This window comes from Marmota marmota, unplaced genomic scaffold (genome assembly GCF_001458135.2).
Source record: "Marmota marmota marmota unplaced genomic scaffold, marMar, whole genome shotgun sequence".
Taxonomy (NCBI): domain Eukaryota; kingdom Metazoa; phylum Chordata; class Mammalia; order Rodentia; family Sciuridae; genus Marmota; species Marmota marmota.
Genome location: NW_026000211.1, coordinates 28835770 through 28854682, shown reverse-complemented (window position 1 = coordinate 28854682; position 18913 = coordinate 28835770). Strand labels below are relative to the sequence as shown.

Here is an 18913-nt window from a genome sequence, read left to right as displayed (position 1 = left end):
AGAGAAGGAAATTAAGTTACCCCAAGAGGGCTAAGAATTTGATTAATAAAATCCAATATTCTTATAAGAGACCAAAGTCTTTTAGGCCCAAATCTCTAACATGAATTAATTACAGCCTAATAAATGGTATTACCATAGCTAAAAGGGAAGGAAAGACCGGATTAATAGAAGTAAAATGGCCCACTTTTGCAAAGTAGGCAAATGAGACCTAAAGAAGCTAAATTGTCAGTCTCTAACACCAACCAGAGAAAGAAATCTGAAATTATAAAGTCTTTAGAGCAGTATCTTCCCCTGTGGCTTTCCCAAGATCAAGGTTTTCCCAAAGGGTAGGTGAATCGTCTCCCATCCAAACCATTTCATTTCCCAACTGATTCTATACTCCTAGGGACAATATGACTAGTAATTTCCTTCCAGAATTCTCTAGAGATTCCACTCAAATATTCCATCACTAATTTAATATGTCTCCTGATATAAAATTATTAATTTGACCAATTGCATTTTGCTAAATTAACAGACTGGCGTCTCTCCACTTCATGAGATATTGAAGTGATTGAGGTAATGGTTCAGGTTGCGTCAATAAAATCTTGGTTGTGCTAATGAAGACTATGCCTTGGATGCAAGTGTGAGGCACTGTTCTAGGAGTGCCCAGGGAACCTGTGGAGCTAGTGCCCCTACCCACGTGCATAATTGCATAATACCAACTTGACCCAAACAGGGTGTGTGTTATCTTGTTTTTGTGAAGATTCTAGGGTTGTTAACCAAACAGATAATTACAACATTATGCCATACAAAATATGTCAAAATCTATCAAAATATGTCAAAATCTATCAAAATATGTCAAAATCATTAAACTTGAAAGCAGAAATATTATTTTTTTGAAGTTTAATCTGTTTCATATTTTTATAGCCCAGATATTCTGGATTGCAGCAATCATTAATAAATACTTTTTTATTATTTTCTTTTTTCCCTTTAAATGCTTAAAAAACACAAACAAACAAAAACTCTGATGTCAAGTTAATAATTTATTCAAGAGTCTTCAAGTTTCTTCTGGAATAGAAATCAACTTGGCTTATATTTAAATTATCAAATTTCAATTCTGAGAATAGATCATACTGTCTCTGCACATGGATTCTTTGAATAACTTCAAGACAAGAAAAAAATCTATCAAGGAAGCTTACAAGGAGGATGTTTCTCATTTGTGCAACAATCAGGAATTATCCAGATATTTCAAGATGTTTTACTTTTAGAGGGAACCATCACTTAAACTTAGAGAAACCATTGTATAATACTAAATATTTGTCTTGCCTTCTAGCACATAGGGCACATGTTAATTTTTCTACCTTAAAAGTCATTTATCATTCTTTTAGATTATTTATTCATAAAAAGAAGCAATTTAATGGGCATGGGATTTAATAATATGTTTCAAACATGCTTTTAATGAGAAACTTTAAACTCCATCCTATAGAAAACCAAGAAGTATTTGAAAGTTTAAAAGTGCTTCCACTTCTGACACTCAGAACTATATATCTTTTTAAAAGAGTATGTAGACTGGGAGTTTCCTTTCATTTTCTCATGATGAACCTGATTTTTCTTTAAGAATCTCCCTCTGACTCCCACTGGGGAATATTGTTAGCCACTTGGCTAAACAGATACTCTTAGGGACAAGCTTCTATACTTATAGTAGGGAGGGGAAATTGCTGCTCTTTTAAGACTGTTAATGTGCCTTAATTTTTTTGTTTGTTTTAGATAAGACTCGGAGAAACTTACAAGAAACCATCCAAAATCAATGAGTCTCTCTGTCTGCCATTTTGTTTTGAACACATGATTTATGACCTCGAACTGAGAATGTTCAGAAGTGTGCCCACCTCTACATGCAGTGATCAGCCTGAGCTTTCTTTGTGCAGGGAGATCACTATTTTACAAATTGGTTCCAGTGCTTTCCTTACTTACAGCCAAGTAATTAAAACTGTCTCTTCTCTTTAATCTCCTGGTTGTTCTTAATGGTTTTTCACTTACCAAGAGATGTACCCACTGGGTTCTGCCATGTTATTAAGGTGTTGTTGCCCTGGAAAGAGTTGGTGCTCATATAAGGAGACTTTGAAAGTTTCCTGAGGATGTTTGAAGATGTGGCTTAGTACTAATATCTGAATAAAGATTGAGGCTACTGCCAGATAAACTGGCTCATACCTATAATCCCAGCAACTCCAGGAGCTGAGGTAGGAGGATTAAAAATTTGAGGCCAGACTTAGCAACGGAATAAGGCCCTAAACAACATACCAAGTCCCTATCTAAAATAAAAAAATAAAATAAAATGTATGAAGTTTTCTTCAGTAATTGTTAAATATATCTAAATTTTAGAACATGAGTGACTCATATATAACTTTTATAAAAATCTTGCTTTTGGCATTTCATATTTCTTTTCAAACCTAGACAGTATCCCCTGTTCCTCTTACCCTGTACCAATAAGCTTGCTATTTCTTTGCTATTCTAGTAATCACATTATCAAGTCATAGGAAGAGACATAATACAGAGAATATTTCCAATTAATTTAAAGCTGATAAGTTTCTTTACCAATGATATTTTATTCACCGAAAAAACACCGATGTGCTTATGGCAGGGACATTACTGAAGGAAAGGTATCTCTTGCACTAAGTTAGTCAAGAAACTCTGCCCAAAGATGTCTACAAATTCTACCCACTTCAGTAACTCATTGTTCTTGAATGACATTTTTTAAAAAGTTCAAATAAAATAGAAAGAGGATGTAAATGTCTTTTGTCATTTGAAATCAGTCAAGTTCAACATTCTGCCCCTCACAGACTCTCCTTGACAGGCCACTCCTATTACCTTCATTTGTTTCTTTTTGGCAGGAAGAGGGGAGAGTGGTGTTTATTTTGTTGCTTCCTCTGTCCCCAGCACCTACCCTTGAGAAGAAAAGATGAACATACAGACCAGGAGGTGAGGATGGCTCAACTCCTACAAAGCTAATGACACCTGAGGATGAGGCCATAGCTATGCTAGAGATAAGAGGATTCCAGTTTCTGGCATTCTATCTCAAGTTCCCTAATAGGAAAGTATGACAACACCTGAAATATTTTCACCCAATATCCCCGACTCTGCTCAAACACTTTCTTAAAAACTTGAAGTGAGTTCCCAGCATCTGATCTTTAAAGCAGATTAACTTACAACAACAGCTGTTAAACTTCACTACAAAATAAAGCTCACATGTACTGTTGAATATTATGGCTTCTGTTAAGTTTCAAATAATGCTTTTTTTTTGGAAAGAATAAAATACACATGAACAGACATCAAACGAGTAGTACACCTGCATGCACTATGAATGAATGGAGAGCAGCCAATCCTAGGGGGCACCAGTTCCTGCTGTATCCTCAGTGTTACAGCCTCCCTGGCTTCTCTTTTGCTTTGTTATGATATTTTCCAACACTTCAGTTTCATGGGCAGTGGGTAAAATTAGGAAGCATCAACAGTTCCACTGTCTGAAAAGGGATAAAGCAACATCCACAACCAGCCCAGGGCACCCAGGTTGCACCCCATGAGCCATTCAGTCAAAAGTGACTCTGTAGATGGTTAGAAAAAGAATCAGAAGTTTTTATCTGTTAAACAGCAAGTATTCTTCTCTATGGATTTGATTCCTGCCTTCATTCAGGAAATAGGGGTTGTTTCTTTTGTCCCTGTTAATTACAAATGTTTTCCCTTGGATCTACCATTCCGAGCTGGATTCCAGCTGCTCTTAAAACCTTAGACAGGCATCCTGTGTGCAGAGAGCTGTGTTGGCTACAGTGGCTTGGTTCTCTTATTTTGGCAAATCAAACCTCCTCTTACCTCGACTTCCTTGTTCTTCTCTTTGTTTCTGCCCATTGAACTTCTCCCATTGCTGGCAGTCTCCCGAGCAGGGATTACGGAAATCTGGTGGAGGGGCATATTGGCAGGGCTGCAGGTTGCCAATTCCTGATTGGCTGCCTTATCTCTTTACTCGCCCTGAGTAGCCCACCTGCACAATTGTTCATATCCTTGCTTTGTCAAGCCCAGGTCTAAATAAAAAGGGAGAAAAAAAAAAGTGTTTGAGACACTGTGCAGCAGCAGCCAGGGTCTTCCAACCAAAACGTCAAGCACACTGAAAGGGGTGTTTAAAAGAAATGCAAGAAGCAAATAATCCAGGGAGTATTGCATTCTCAAAAGGACGATTTACTGCAAGTCATAACTGCACTGCTTTGTCACTGGAGCACCCCCTCTCCCCTAAGAGCATTGTGGGAGACAATTCAATTTCTATGGTACCTAATAACTGTCATGGAAACCGAGGAAACCTAGGTCTCACAGGCCCTTATTGGCAACTGCTTCCTTTAATGGCACGGACTCCCGCTTTTGCAGCGGCTGCCACTTTGGCTATTGTTTCTCCCCCACTCCACCCCACCCCGGATTCCCTAGGAAGCTACTAAGCACCCAGAGACACTGCATCCTGCTGACTAGGTAAATAAGCAGAAGGCTGAAAAGCTTAGTGTCCTATTTGGAGCCAAATCTCTTCCATGAAAAGCTCGGCTAGCTGACTGTGTGTCCTTCATGCATCTACAATAATCTGCTTAGGTCAAAGGATCTGCCTAGAAGTGAAGAGCATCAAATCAAATGAGGTGGGGAGAGAGAGAGAGAAAGAGGCAGAGGAGAGGAATATTGGGTGTGATTGCAAATGTTCTTCTGTGGCCTGTTGAAAAGGATTTTAACTGTTCACCCTGTCTGCCTTACTAAGACATCTGCAACAGGAGTCTCAGGTGTCAGTCACTCGGAAGCACAGATCTCTACTCTCAGCTTTATTGGAACTCCCCAAAATATACTTGTTAGATTCAATAGCAGCTCTTGCCTGCTTTTCCAGGAAGAAAATAGACTCTGCTGAGGACTTTACCATCCTCTCCGTAGCGTTAAACGATTTGGAAAATATAAATGGAGAATCAGAATTTCTGCCCTTTAAATTAAAAACAAAGCAAAACAAACTTTTTAAACAGTTTGATCTCTCAGTGAAGTAAATTTTTATATACATTAACTTTGTAAAAATTGCTTCCCCTCCTGCAGTTATTTCCTTTCTGTAAATGAAATAGAAGATCTTCAGTTTCTAATTACAATGCATCTTTAACCATCTTCTTATTCCACAACAAAAATGCCATTTCCAATATGATGTTACAATTGGTTCAAACTCAGGATAGAGATAAAATGTGGAAAAAGATAGGTACTTTCATTGGTAATAAAGCCAAAGGTTATAAATATAAAGACTGCCCCCAAAATCTTTCGTCCAGATGTTTGTTTGTGTTCAAATAAATTCTCCAATGCATTTTCAAGATCTGTCCAATTGTGTGTTCCTTTTAACTTAAATTAGTCACCTTCACATGGCTTTCACCCCTATCATCCATTGGGCTTTTCAGGAGATTCTATAATACACAGATAACTTGTGACATACTGGTATAGATTCTGGTTCAGCAAGGCATATACCTGAGCAGACAGTTTTTAAAACAGTCACAGGTGACTTGCACAAGCCAATTCTGAGATTCACTAGAATATCTCAGTAAAATAATCTTGGCACAATAAGTTAATTAAAGTTTGTATTGCAGAAACTCTCCTGCTTTAGAATAGTTACAAAAAAAAGCAGGGAACTGGGCACCCTACAGGTGGCGTTGGTTCATCTTGTCCTAACTTAAAAAGTGTATTTGTGAGATGCAGAAACGTTAATGAAGAGCCTAGAGATAACCTTTTCCAAAAATGCCACACCCACTGTTAAGTTGATGATGATAAAGGTTTGCTATGGCTCAAGGATCACATCTGTGAGCTGTATGTGTGAAAGGAACCTTTCCTCTCTTGAAAAAAGGGGATGTTAAGCCCTTTATCTAGAAGGACTGTCTTAATTAAGAGAAGGTTGGAAATAGAAGTCTGTAAATCTAATAGTCTGTGACAAATACAAAAATGTAAATCATAAAGCTCTTTAGAAGAGGAATACTGTCAGTGTTTGCAACCATGAAAAGTTCCATTAAAAGCCAAGGCAGTTTTCCAGATAAAGTTAGACTTCAGTACTTCTGCGTAAAATATTCATTAAAGTTACAGGAAAGGAGATTTTTAGCTTGAATTGACTAAGTGGCTGTCTTAATCCTGTACCTCATTATGCATGTGAGGTTATCCTTTGTTTACTGTGAGATTTTTCAAAAGTAAGATTTAAATTTTAAGTTAATTTGAGTTATATGGCTGAGTTATTTCAATTACCTTTCTTTTATCCTAAAATTTAGAATATAAATTGAATTTCAGGAAAAGGATATTTATTTCTTAGACTATTTTACACACTAAAGAAAAGGAGGTTTGTTAGATCTCTTTAGGTAAATATTCTGGAAATAAGAAAAAATAATAAGCAGGGTACTTGAGAAATATCTACCTACATTGTATTAGGTATTGTGAAAAAAATGAGCTTCTAAAATTTTCAAATGGTATCAGTGGGAAAATTCTTTGTGTGTTCTTCTACATGGCTGCTTTGGAACCCAGGACTTACACATGAGCTATGTCAATGACTTGCATTCATCTAATTCCTTTCCTCAAGCAGCTCCCAAGTGCTTGTCTACCAAAGTAAGAATTCTCTGGGGTGAATCCTTAGGCAACAAGCCAAAGCTGAGAAAACTGTTGGGCCATGCATTTCTCCTGTGGGAGCCCAGGCCATCTCCTGCAGTTATTAAACCTAAGGAGTAAACCAGGAGCAAACCAAGAGCTAGCAGGTACTGGCCACCCTACAGAGAAAAGTGATCAGCTAACTGTGTCTGATAAAAAGCCATTCTACCATACCCAAATTTCTAAACTTGATTTTTGTGGAAACTGTAGACTCTAAGTGCTATTGAAACCTACCCAGAACATTCATTCTCCACCTGGACACCATTCCATAGACAAGTCTGAATTATACTTGTTTTGCTTCCACATTCTGACTTCCAACCTGCTGATTCTGTGCCTGCCTCTGGCTCCTGAATTTGGCATCTACAACTGCTAACTCTAAAGAGCTCAGCCTCCCGCCCCAAGACATTCTGATTTGATGCTGTTCCTTGCTCTCAGTAACCTGAATTTTAAAAGGAAAACAAAGCAAAATAAATATCTTATAATCTAGCTTATGACCCCCATCAATCTTAGCCACCTTCCAAAAAAAAAAAAATAGGCTTCTTAGGGGTTTATTTGGATCGTAATTAAACAAAAGGGAAATATAGTATTAGGTAAAAACAAGGGACCAAGTAAGAGTCTGCTAATATATTAAATGAAAAGAATAATTGTTTTTTCAACAAATACTTATTAAGCATCCTCTGTTTTCTGAACCATGTTTGGAAGGAAGGGGCCCAAAATTCTGTGTGAAATTTTGTGGCACAATCTCTGTAGTCAAGGAGTTCGCTCTGTCATTAGAGAGATGTCATTAGATTACTTACTCATGTAGGTAAGTCAGTTTTAAAAATTACAACATATTGTAATTTTTAATTCTACATTATTGTAATCGTAATTCTACATTATCCTCCAAACATTGGAAATAATGTTTGGAGGATAATGTAGAATACTGAATGGAAATGTCAAAGAAGCTTTGAGCACCAAGAAATCACAACAGGTCTAAATAATTCAAGAAAGTCTTAAGGAGCAACTGGAGCCTGGGTTGGGCTTAGTAGAGATGAGATGATTAAGTCTTTTCAAGGCACAGCATCGAGTGTGAGACTGACAGGTGGGACTTCAGGATACTATTTTAAATAGCATAGAAAATATGTTTAAGATTTTCAATTGATTTCAACCATGAATGGTCATTAGGATGTGATGCTGACAGATACCTGGGAGGAGAGAGGGAAGTAACCAGGACCAGGACAGCAAAGCAAGGAAATGTCTATGAAAAGCAATGTCAAAATTGTAAATGTCTTGATACCAGAAGAGAAGTGATGAAGTTGAGACCTTTAAGTGATTTCTAAAAATAGAAACAAGGCACTCTGAGCTGGGGAAAGGATATTTCATAGCAAATCCCTGGTGAAAGGGAGGAAGTGTGGATTGAATGGGTTTTCAATGTGTCATCGCACAGGGCATTTGACAACGGCTACCAGAGGTTATTGGGAAGAATATATGCGAAGCTATCATCACACAGAAATATTATGGCATCTGGTAAAGGAGTTGGAGAAAGGAAATGGAATTTAAAGGCTACTTTTACTAGGGAAATGATAAAAGATAGTTAGAAGCATTAGGGGACAATTCAAACCAGCTCATATGAAAATAATTAGAAGGGAAAATAGTAAAAAAATGTTTGGTTCAGTGTTTATAATGTGTAATATAACATAGCACTTAAAAATGGCATGTTTCTTACTGGGTTTTGTCTGATTCTTGGAATCCAATTGTGATCACATTTGGTATGTACCAGTGTCATTGTAACTAGAAGGACATCCTTTTAATGTCATTCTTTTTGCCTCTGAAAACTTTGAGAAGAGTTGGATGATCACCCTTCAGCTCTGAAGACTGAAGAATGGATCAGATGAATCCTCAAGATCCTCAGTTCTACTCTCTGAAAAGTATTGGTCCTAATTTTGGCCACATCTGATTTCTGAGGTTGGAACAGATTCAACATAGCCAAGAAATTCATGTGCTCTTTTAAAGAATCAATAGCAATCACCACAGTCACAAAATGTGTGATAAGTACAGCAGGCATTAAAAGAGTCAGTTGTACTAGTTTGTATAGTTTGTATTCCTTATATTACACTCATGACAAAAGAATATCATCAAAAGCAAAGACTCTCTATTAACATCACGGGATTGATGTTAGTTCATTTCTAATTTGCTGAGAGAATTAAAAACAAATTTCATTCAGTTCTCTAAACAAAGTAACATAAAAGAAGTGGTGAAAAATACAAGGAAGATAAGCAAATATGAATAAATAATTTTGTGGGAATATTTTAAGATTAAACGAAGTCAAATTTCTGGGTTTTATTTTCTTGGCAAGACAAATATAGATAATAATTTTTAAAAAAAACAAGATTTATTTTGGCAAATAGTTAAATTCAGCCCTGCTCTCCAAGCATACAAAGGTGTAAGTTAATCTTTGTTAATGTTCTCTGTAGCTTTCAAAATGTGAGCATATCTAGTCGAACAAAGAGCAAACAATGGAAAAAACAAATCTTTGAGAGCAAATATCTGTTCTTTCATATATCTTTAGAATATGAGAAGCAGTCATTCCAGAATGATATCTTTGCATCTGTGAGAGAATCAGAATCATAGTACAAAGACATAGTACAAAGACCTGCTTCAGAGCCTCTTCAGCCAGATCTCTGAGGAATGGAAGCCTATATGGGGTGGGAGCCTTGCTTCTGTGTTCTGAGAGTTCATTGTTAATAGCAAAAGAAGCCTCATAAATGCCAGTATGTTCAGAGCATCGCAGCACAGTTCCTGTTAGCCTTTCAATGACTTAATGCCAACACTCTAATTTATTACATCAAAAAATTAAAGCACATGTTTAATAAAGTGCTTCCCATGTGGTTTAAGGTTTAAGCAAAGGAGAATTGGCTCTGACATTCCTGATCACATGCTTGCATACAAATGCAAAACAAATAACCTTATTTTGGATTCCTAACTAAAATTTGAATCTGGATGCACAGAAATAGGCACCTGCTCAAATATTTGCATTTCCTTGTAGAAATTTTTCTTACCAGATTTTATGCATTTAAAATGGAAATTGAGATCATAACATTTTGTATTTGGAAAACAGACTAGAAAGTACTCATCTCAAGGGTTTTATATATGATGAGGATAAGTCCTTAGAGATACTGTTTTGACATAGTTGAAAACAATAGATGACAGAGACATGCAGAAGAATCTCCGCATTCTGAGACTCCTCTTTAACCAAGCTCTTTAACCAAGCTGTGACCCGACTGGATGAGTATACAGCTGAGATTTGTTTTAAATAAAAAATAACTATGTGATTAATACATATGTTTAGGCTATTTATTCTTTGATTATAGGTATGTGTTCTGGGAAGAATACATGCTACGGCACAATTATGAATCACAGACATCTCCTTGGAAACTGCATTTTATTTGCTTTTTATAAAGAAATCTGAATGATCCACTTTTTATTTTCAAAATTTCATTTTTTTATCATTCAAAAATAATCAATAAGTTTGAGGATCCTCTTTGGGTCCCTCCCCTCCTTTTTTTTTCTTTCTCATGGTCCCCTGATTATGAAAAATGTGAAGCGTTAACATATTTACCTTACTGTTTTCAGAATAAGTAATATTTATGTTAACTTGTTTTTTAATATGAACTACACTTGGGAAAGTGCTTTAAGAAATAATGAGTCAAAACTCAGAAAGTAAATATATGTACCCTTCTTTCACTATCTGGCTTGGTTTCATAATGACAGAATTATGAACATAAGATTCCAATCTACCTTTTCTACTGATGACAACATGCTTTATCTCTAAAATTTCAAAACAGTCAACAGGCTTAAGAAATTTGGTTAAAACAATTGTCCAAAGAACCACACATGGGCATCACCAGATGTCATTTCAAATATCATTGAGAAAAGGAAGATGTTTTTGAATGTAAGAATATTAGTGTTCATAAGTTTTTTTCAATAATAATTCATACATTTTATCCCAATCTTATTTTTATAACCTAAAAATAACATCAACATTTCTGCCCAGTTCCTATAGAGAATATATCCAATTCAGAAAGGTTCAATCAGATGCCCATATGTATACCTCTCTTATTTCATCCCAGAACTTTTCTCAGCCAAATGTAAACATTATTAGAGTGATTTTTAAACTGGAAAATAAAGCTTGAAAATTGACATCCTTTGACAAGACCAACTCCAAAATGATTTTCCAACTTGTAAAACATGGAGATTATTTTTACTTAATTTATTAATAGTTTTCTATCCTAAATAAAGATTTTGCAAAATGGAAAATACACTTATTAACAAATGGCTACTGATTTCCCTTTTTTTTTTCCTTTGTAGCTTGTTATTCCATCTATAATAATATCATCTGAGAAATAAGTAAGTGTAACCTCAAGTGAACAACGAATATCTTTTTAAACACTGGGTTCATAATTTCTGATGTACCCTTTAATTTGGGAATTCTGGCATATTAGTTCGTGTTTATTCTTTGCACATGGTGTTATTCTTTAATAGCATAACATTATGAAGCCTTAGTAAAGTGGGGCTCAATGTGAGTGGACAGACTTTGCTCCCTATGATGACTTACTACAAAGAAGAACAGAAAAACTGAAGAGGAAAGTAGGGGATAATAGAGTTAGATGGTATCATAGAAGAAGAAATAAATCCCCAGCTTGTGGCAATAAATGTAAACATACTTGTCTAATTATTGACTACACTGGCAATGACACATTCCTTACCTATAATTTAAGTGACTGGGTTAAATACACACACATGCATGCACACACGTATTCATACATAGATTCTACATGTAAAATGTCTAAAAGAAGGCATAGATAACACAAGAGATTCTTAATATAATAAACTTTGTAGTACTGAAAAATTTTTTATTATCATAAAAAAATTTCATGGAGAAAAGACATTCACAAAAACAATAAGAAGAGTAAAATGAATTATGAAATAAACTATTTGGAAATAGGCTGTTGAATATTTAAAGATGTTATTACAATTAGTTCCTAAGAAGAATAAATCAGATTTATCATCTGTTTATTTCATCACTTTTATAAGATATGCTATATCCATGACTGGCCTCCAAAATTTAATGAATGAGAACACTATGGTAATCATTCAGGTATTTTCATCATCTAGGTTTTCCAGTTCTCTAAGGCAGAGAAGCTCTGGTGTTTTCAATTCATTTTATATGAATAAAATGAATAATAAGTAATAACACAGGAGTACTCTGTTAATACTTTGATTTTAAAAAAAAATGAGATAGTGGCCATCAAACTAACATGCATGTTACCTGACATACTAATGATTTTTGCGAGAAGAACTTTTAAAATCTACTCTTAGCAATTTCCAGAATTATAATACATTGCCGCTAGTGTAGTCTCCATGCTATACAATAAATCTTTTGAACTTATTCCTCCCATCGAACAAAAATTTTGACCAACGTCTCCTCAATGCCACCTGCCCCAAACAGCCATTCTACTTTCTACTTCTATGAGATCAATTTTTAGATTCCACGTGAGGGAGATCGTATATAGTGTTTGTCTTCCTGTGCCTGGCTTTTTCGTTTAATGTCCTATAGGTTCATCTTTATTGAACCACATGACAAAAATGTCACTTTAAGGGCTGTATATTTTTCCATTGCATATAAATGTCACATTTTCGTTATCTATTCATCCACTGGTGAATGTTTAGGTTGATCCTCTTTCTTGCCTGCTGTGAACAGTGCTACAGTGAAAATGAGAGTGCAGAGATCTCTTTATCATAGTAATTTTATTTTCTTTGGCTCTGTAGCTAGAATTATGATTGCTGCATCATGTGGTAATTCTATTTTTAAATTTTAGGGAAATTCCATTATATTTTCTATAATAGCTATAAAAATTCACATTCCCACCAACATTGTACTAGAATTCCCTTTCCCCACCTCATCTTTCACACTAACCTTTGCACAATGCACATTAATTTTAAAGTAATATGTTACACATGATAAATATTCACCATCTTTATTTGTTAATTAAAAAGTAAATTTTAGAACACAGGAAAAATGAGATGATGCATGTGAACTTCTTGGCATGTGGCCTGTAAGGGAGGAAGCACTAATTAATAGTTAACCACTCATATCTGAAGTGGAAAATTACCTAATAAATGTTTCAGTCATAAAACAGGAGTTATATTTAAAAGAATATTGAAGATTAGTTATCAAAAAAATAATAATTAGGTATGTTCTTTGAAGCTCTACTTAAGAATATAATGTTCAAACACACAGTAGAACACTGTATCATTAGGTATAGGGGATTATTTCCACTCATTGGTTAAACATAAATATACATACTAACTAGCACTTTTCAAAAATAAGAACTATGAAAAAGCAGCATACACTTTACACCAAAACTCTATAGACTATACAATGTAAACTTTCATAATAAGAGGGTTATAGTAGCCTGATGTCATTATTATAAATTTGAATTATTATATCATACAAACCATAATAATGACAGCAGTAATGACTATTTGTTGAGCCATGAACTATCTGGGAAATAATGTTAGGAACCCTACATATGTATTTCTTAATTTGGACCTCCCCAGAATCTTCCCAGGCAGGATTGTAATCTCCATTTAACAGGGATGGAAACTAAGGTTCTGAAAGTTATATGACTTGACTAAAGTTTCACATATAGTCAAAGACTCACATAAGATTAAATTTTTCATTGCAGTTCCCATCAAAATTCCAATGATGTTCTTCATTGAAATAGAAGAAGCAGTCATAAAACTCATCTGGAAAAATAAGAGACCAGGAATAGCCAAAGCAATTCCTTACAAGAAGAGTAAAGCAGGAGGCATCACAGTACCAGATCTTTAATTATACTACAGAGATATAGTAACAAAACCAGCATGGTATTGGCACTAAAACAGGCAAGAAAACCAATGGTACAGAATAGAATACAGAGAGACAAATACCCAAAAATATAGTTAGTCATACTTGATAAAGGTGCCAAAACATACATTGGTGAAAAGATAACCTCTTCAAAAAATGATGCTGGGAAAACTGGAAGTCCATATATAGTAGAATGAAATTTAACCCCTGTCTCTCACTCTGCACAAAACAACCCAAAGTGGATCAAAGACTTAGAAATTAGAACAGAAACCCTGCACATATTAGAAGAAAATGTAGGCCCAACACTCCAATATATTAGTTCAGGAACTCACTTCCTCAACAGACTCCTAAAGCACAAGAAATAAAATTTTTAAAAATTAATAAATAAAATACCATCGAACTAAAAATCTTCTTTATAGAAAAAAATAAATAAATAATCAAGAATGTGAAGAGATATCCTGCAGAATGGGAGAAAATCTTGGCCACCTACACCTCAGATAGGGCATTTAGCTCAAGGATATATAAAGAACTCAAAATCTTAATATCAATAAAACAAATAACCCAATCGATAAATGGGCAAAGAAACTGAACAGATACTTCACAGAAGAAATATGAATGATCAACAAATATATGAAAAAAATTCCAACATCACTAGCAATTAGAGAAATGCAAATTGAAACAACACTGAGATTTTATCTCACTCCACACCCAATGGCAATTATCAAGAATACAAATAACATAAATGTTGGCAAGGATGTGCAGGAAAAGGTACACTCATACATTGCTGGTGGGCTGCAAATTAGTACAACCACTATGGAAAGCATTATGGAGATTCCTTTAAAAACTAGGAATGAAACTATCATCTAACCAAACTATCCTACTCAGTTTGTATCGAAAAGATTTAAAATCAGCATACTAAAGTAATGCAGCCACACCAATGTTTATGGCAGCTCAATACATAATAGCTAATCTAACCTAGGTTCCTTTCAACAGATGAATGGATAAAGAATATGTAGTATACATACACAATGGAATATTACTCAGCCATAAAGAAAAGTTAAATTGTGACTTTTTCCAGTAAATGGATGGATCTGGAGACTATCCTGCTGAGTGAAATAAGATAATCCCAAAAAAACCAAAGGTCAAATGTTTTCTCTGATATGTGGAAGCTAATCGATGATAAGGGTGCAGGGAATGGGAAAGAATAGATACTCATAGATAGACAAAGGGGAATGAAGTAAAGGGAGGGGAGAATGGATCCAGAACAATTTTCCTGTGTTCTTATATGAATACATCATAGTGAATCCCACCATCATGTACATCCATAGGAATGGGGCACGAACCAGAATAAGATACATTCCTTGCTTATACAATTGTATCAGAATGAATTCTATTGTCACGTATAACTAAAAAGAACAAATAAAAATATGTTTTGAACTCTTTTAAATAAATAAAAGATAACCTACCTCTCGGACATCTGTCCTAGAATTATTATCTACATTTAAAGTATTCTATCTTGGGGTGCTGGTGGGCAGAGTGGGGGGGGTGGTAAGGAAAAGTGTGGAGGGGTGTTGGTGATGAGACTTTGTTCATGTAATGTATGGCACTAGGGACAGAACCCAGGGCCTGGTGCATGGTAGGCAAGTGCTACAACACTGAGCTAAACCTACAGCCCATGATAAGACATTTAATACTGCCCTGTCTTTACTCTCTCCTCTGATCTCTTTCCCCTTTAAAAAAAATAATAAAATACACATAGATATACATTTCTGATTATAAAAAAAGATTAAATTTAACTCTGTCTGACACCAAACACCTTCATAGCAACATGGTAACAGAGTCCTGGTTGATAAAATGCAGAAAAAATGAGTATTAATTGTGTGAAGCGATAATTAGATTGATTGTGTTTTCTTGGTTAAACTGTCACTGAAGTACATGCCAAAAAGCCGAGCAGTCAATGGATGTCAGAACGTTCTTGTAGTAACTAATACTCAGATCAATGCACTCTATAATAACATCTTTGCTTTCATGTAAGTGGACAAAATGAGTGTACTTATCACAAATTCTTATCCACTACTTGACCATTTCCCCAAGGATGTAGAATCAATAGAGTACTAACATACGAAGTTCCTAAAATTAACTTTTAAATGGTTGAAAAATAATTGAAACACAGAGGTTCTAAGTAATTTATTATTATCCAGATTATGATTTATTAAACTGAAGGATAAGTATTGTGCAAGAGATTATTTCCTGAAGATCATTACAGATGGCAGTTACCATGGATGCAAATAATCATGACCTAAATATTAGAAATGAACTGAATTTACTACTTTACTACTCTAAAATCTCTTTAGACATTGGGTGGCACATTAATCTTCAGTGGAAATAAATATATAAATATATAAGAAAGAAAGAAAGAGAAACTGAAGAATTTTAAGATACTTAAAATGAACGAGTTGAATTATTTTCGGTTTGAGCCAGAATATCTGCTGATTTGGATTGAATTTCACAATGTTTTTACTCCCTGTGAAGTTTCTATTGAAGAACAAAGAAAACTTGCGTAATAGAGAAATATCTGTAGTTGGTTTGAATATAAAATACAATCTGAATTATGATTCTATTATAAGCACTTTACATAATTTCAAGTCTGATATCTTTTCCTTTGTAGAAGAATAACTACCTAATAGAAGGTTTACTAGTATTGGTAAACAGCCTCAATATAATAACTTAATATAAAATCTATGTTTTGAATTTTAAAGTTATCGGTGGTTTTTCCTCTGTGGTTAAAAGAGGCTTCAATTACTCAAGAATATTTTTTCTAAAAATAGCCACATTTAGCAAATGAATAAACATGAAAAAACCTGAAGGATATCTAGGCCATATTAAAATTATTATGCAAAATCTTTCACTTCAGAACAGAAATCTTTTTTTGGGGGGGAGGGAGGAGTACTGGGGATTGAACTCAGGGGCATTTGACCACTGAGCCACATTCCCAGACCTATTTTGTATTTTATTTAGAGACAGGGTCTCACTGGGTTACTTAGCACCTCACTATTGCTGAGGCTGGCTTTGAACTTGCAATCCTCCTGAGTCAGCCTCCTGAGCTGCTGGGATTACAGGTGTGCGCCACCATGCCTTGCCGGAACAGAAATCTTAACACACCTGCAAGGCTATTGTAAATTCTTTCCTTTTCCTTTTAAAAAAGAAAAGGAGGTTGATATTCAATTTATCTTTTAAATTACTTTCAAATAAAGACAACTATCTGCGGCTAGATGGCATCTGTAAGAGAATGATATGTAAAGAAGGGTTGAAGGAATTTATTTAGGCAGGATTAAAGTAAAAAGGGTGAGAGAAGCACCTCACTGCAAGAGTCTCATGTAAAGTAGTATGAGACATATGATAGATGGTATCTTTGTGAAATGGCATGATGGTACATGGCGATCAGTGAAATATGGGATATTTAAGCAGTTGTAATGCACTACAAAAAAGAAATAGGTACCACTGATAAGCCAAAGATAGTGAGAAAATAGAATTATAAAAGTAACAATTCAAAATAAGGCAGAGGAAAAAAGGAGAATAAGACAAATAAAAAGCATAGCAATATGATACATTGTAACCTAAAACTATTGCTACTTACACATTAAATATAAATCATCTAAACACTCTGTTGGCTCTGGGTAAAGGGCAAAAATTATAAAAAAGAAAAACACAAAGCAAACAAAGCAAATTCTAGGAATAAATCTAACCAAGGAAGTGAAGGACCTCTGCAATGAAAGTTATAGATCAATGAAGAAAGATATTGAAGAAGGCATTAGAAGATGGAAAGACCTCTCTTGTTCTTGAAGTCAGAATAAATATCGTTAAATGAACATATCACCAAAAGTAATCTACAAAGTCAATGCAATCCTCACCAAAAAAGAATAATATTCTTCACAGGACTAGAAAAAAACAGACCTAAAATTAATATTGATGAATAAAAGATCAAGAAGAGGCAAAGCAACTCTGGAGGCATCACAATACATGGTTACAAAATATACCACGGAGCTACGGTACCCACCTAAATATATACATGTAGACCAATGAAATAGAAAACATACAGACAAACCCACACCAACACAGGGAGCTGATGACACTTGACAAGGGCACCAAAGGCATGCATTGGAGGAGAGACAGCCTTTTAAACAAATGGTGCTGGGAAAACTGAATATTCACATGTGGAAGAAATGAAATTAGATCCCCATCCTTCATCCTGCATAAAAGTCAATTCAAAATGGACTCAAGACCTTGGAATTAGACCAGAAACTTTACAGCTGTTACCAAACATAGAAGCAGCATTCCAACAATTAGGTCCAAGCAACAATTTTCACAGTGGAACTCCTAAAACTTAGGAAATAATACAAGAATTAAAAAATGGAATGACATCAAATTAAAAACCCTCTGCACCACAAAGGAAACAACCTTGAAGAGAGAACATGGAGAATGGGCGAAAATCTTTGCCAGCTACCCTTCTGGATTAATATTCAGAATATGTTTTACAACTCAAAAAACTTAACACCATAAAAAAAACACAACAAAACAAACAAAAACCAACCAACAACAAATAATCCAGTTAAAAAATGAGCAAATGAACTAAAGAGAATATTTCTCAAAAGAAGAAATACAAATGTCTAAGAAATACATGAAAAATTGTGCAGAGAAATGCAAATCAAAACTAACCTGAGATTTCATCTAACCCAAGTTATAATGACAATGATCACAAATACAAATACAAATAAATGCTGGGGAGTATGCAGGGAGAAGGAACATTTACACTGTTGGTGGGACTGTGAATTAGTACAACCACAGTGGAAATCAATTAGGAGTTTCTGTGCAAAGAGTATATTCTAAAACAACACTGACAACCAACTGCACCCAAGAACTGCAAAATACCAATTTTTTCAAGTACACATAAAAAATTCACAAAATATATCACAAAATCAACATGAAAATTATTCAGTAAATTTAAAAGAGCTAAAATAAATTTGTATCTTATAATCATAGTGAAATAAAATTAGAAATCAACAATAAGGAAATCTGGAAAAATTCCCAAGTATTGGAAACCAATTAATATATTTCAATAAAGTCCATGAGCCAGAGAAGAAATCTCAATGGCAAATAGAATACATTGGGAAATTAATGCAAATGGAAGCACAGCATATAAAATTGGGGATTGCACTTATATCAGTGCTCAAGGAGAAATATAGCTTCAACAATAAATATACATATATATTTATATATTTTTACATATAGCTTTAACAATAAATATACATATATATTTATATATATTTATGTAAATATATAACACACATATATAAATGTATATATATATATATATAT

The 18913-nt window shown here is 34.6% G+C and overlaps 1 protein-coding gene across 9 annotated transcripts in view; it reads right to left on the bottom strand.

The window, feature by feature from the left end:
* Window positions 1-18913, bottom strand: part of Marchf1 (membrane associated ring-CH-type finger 1) — a 732725-nt gene that overhangs the window by 403544 nt on the left and 310268 nt on the right. For 8 of the 9 annotated variants that reach the window (XM_048791729.1, XM_048791736.1, XM_048791738.1 and 5 more), the window contains exon 3: window positions 3841-4049. The exons of the other annotated variant lie outside the window; for it this stretch is intronic. Coding sequence is in view for 2 of the 8 variants with exons in the window: in XM_048791736.1 (XP_048647693.1) it covers window positions 3841-3939 (99 nt within the window). In the remaining 6 variants the exon portion in view is untranslated. The remainder of the gene's footprint in view (window positions 1-3840; window positions 4050-18913) is intronic. 9 annotated transcript variants of the gene reach the window in all.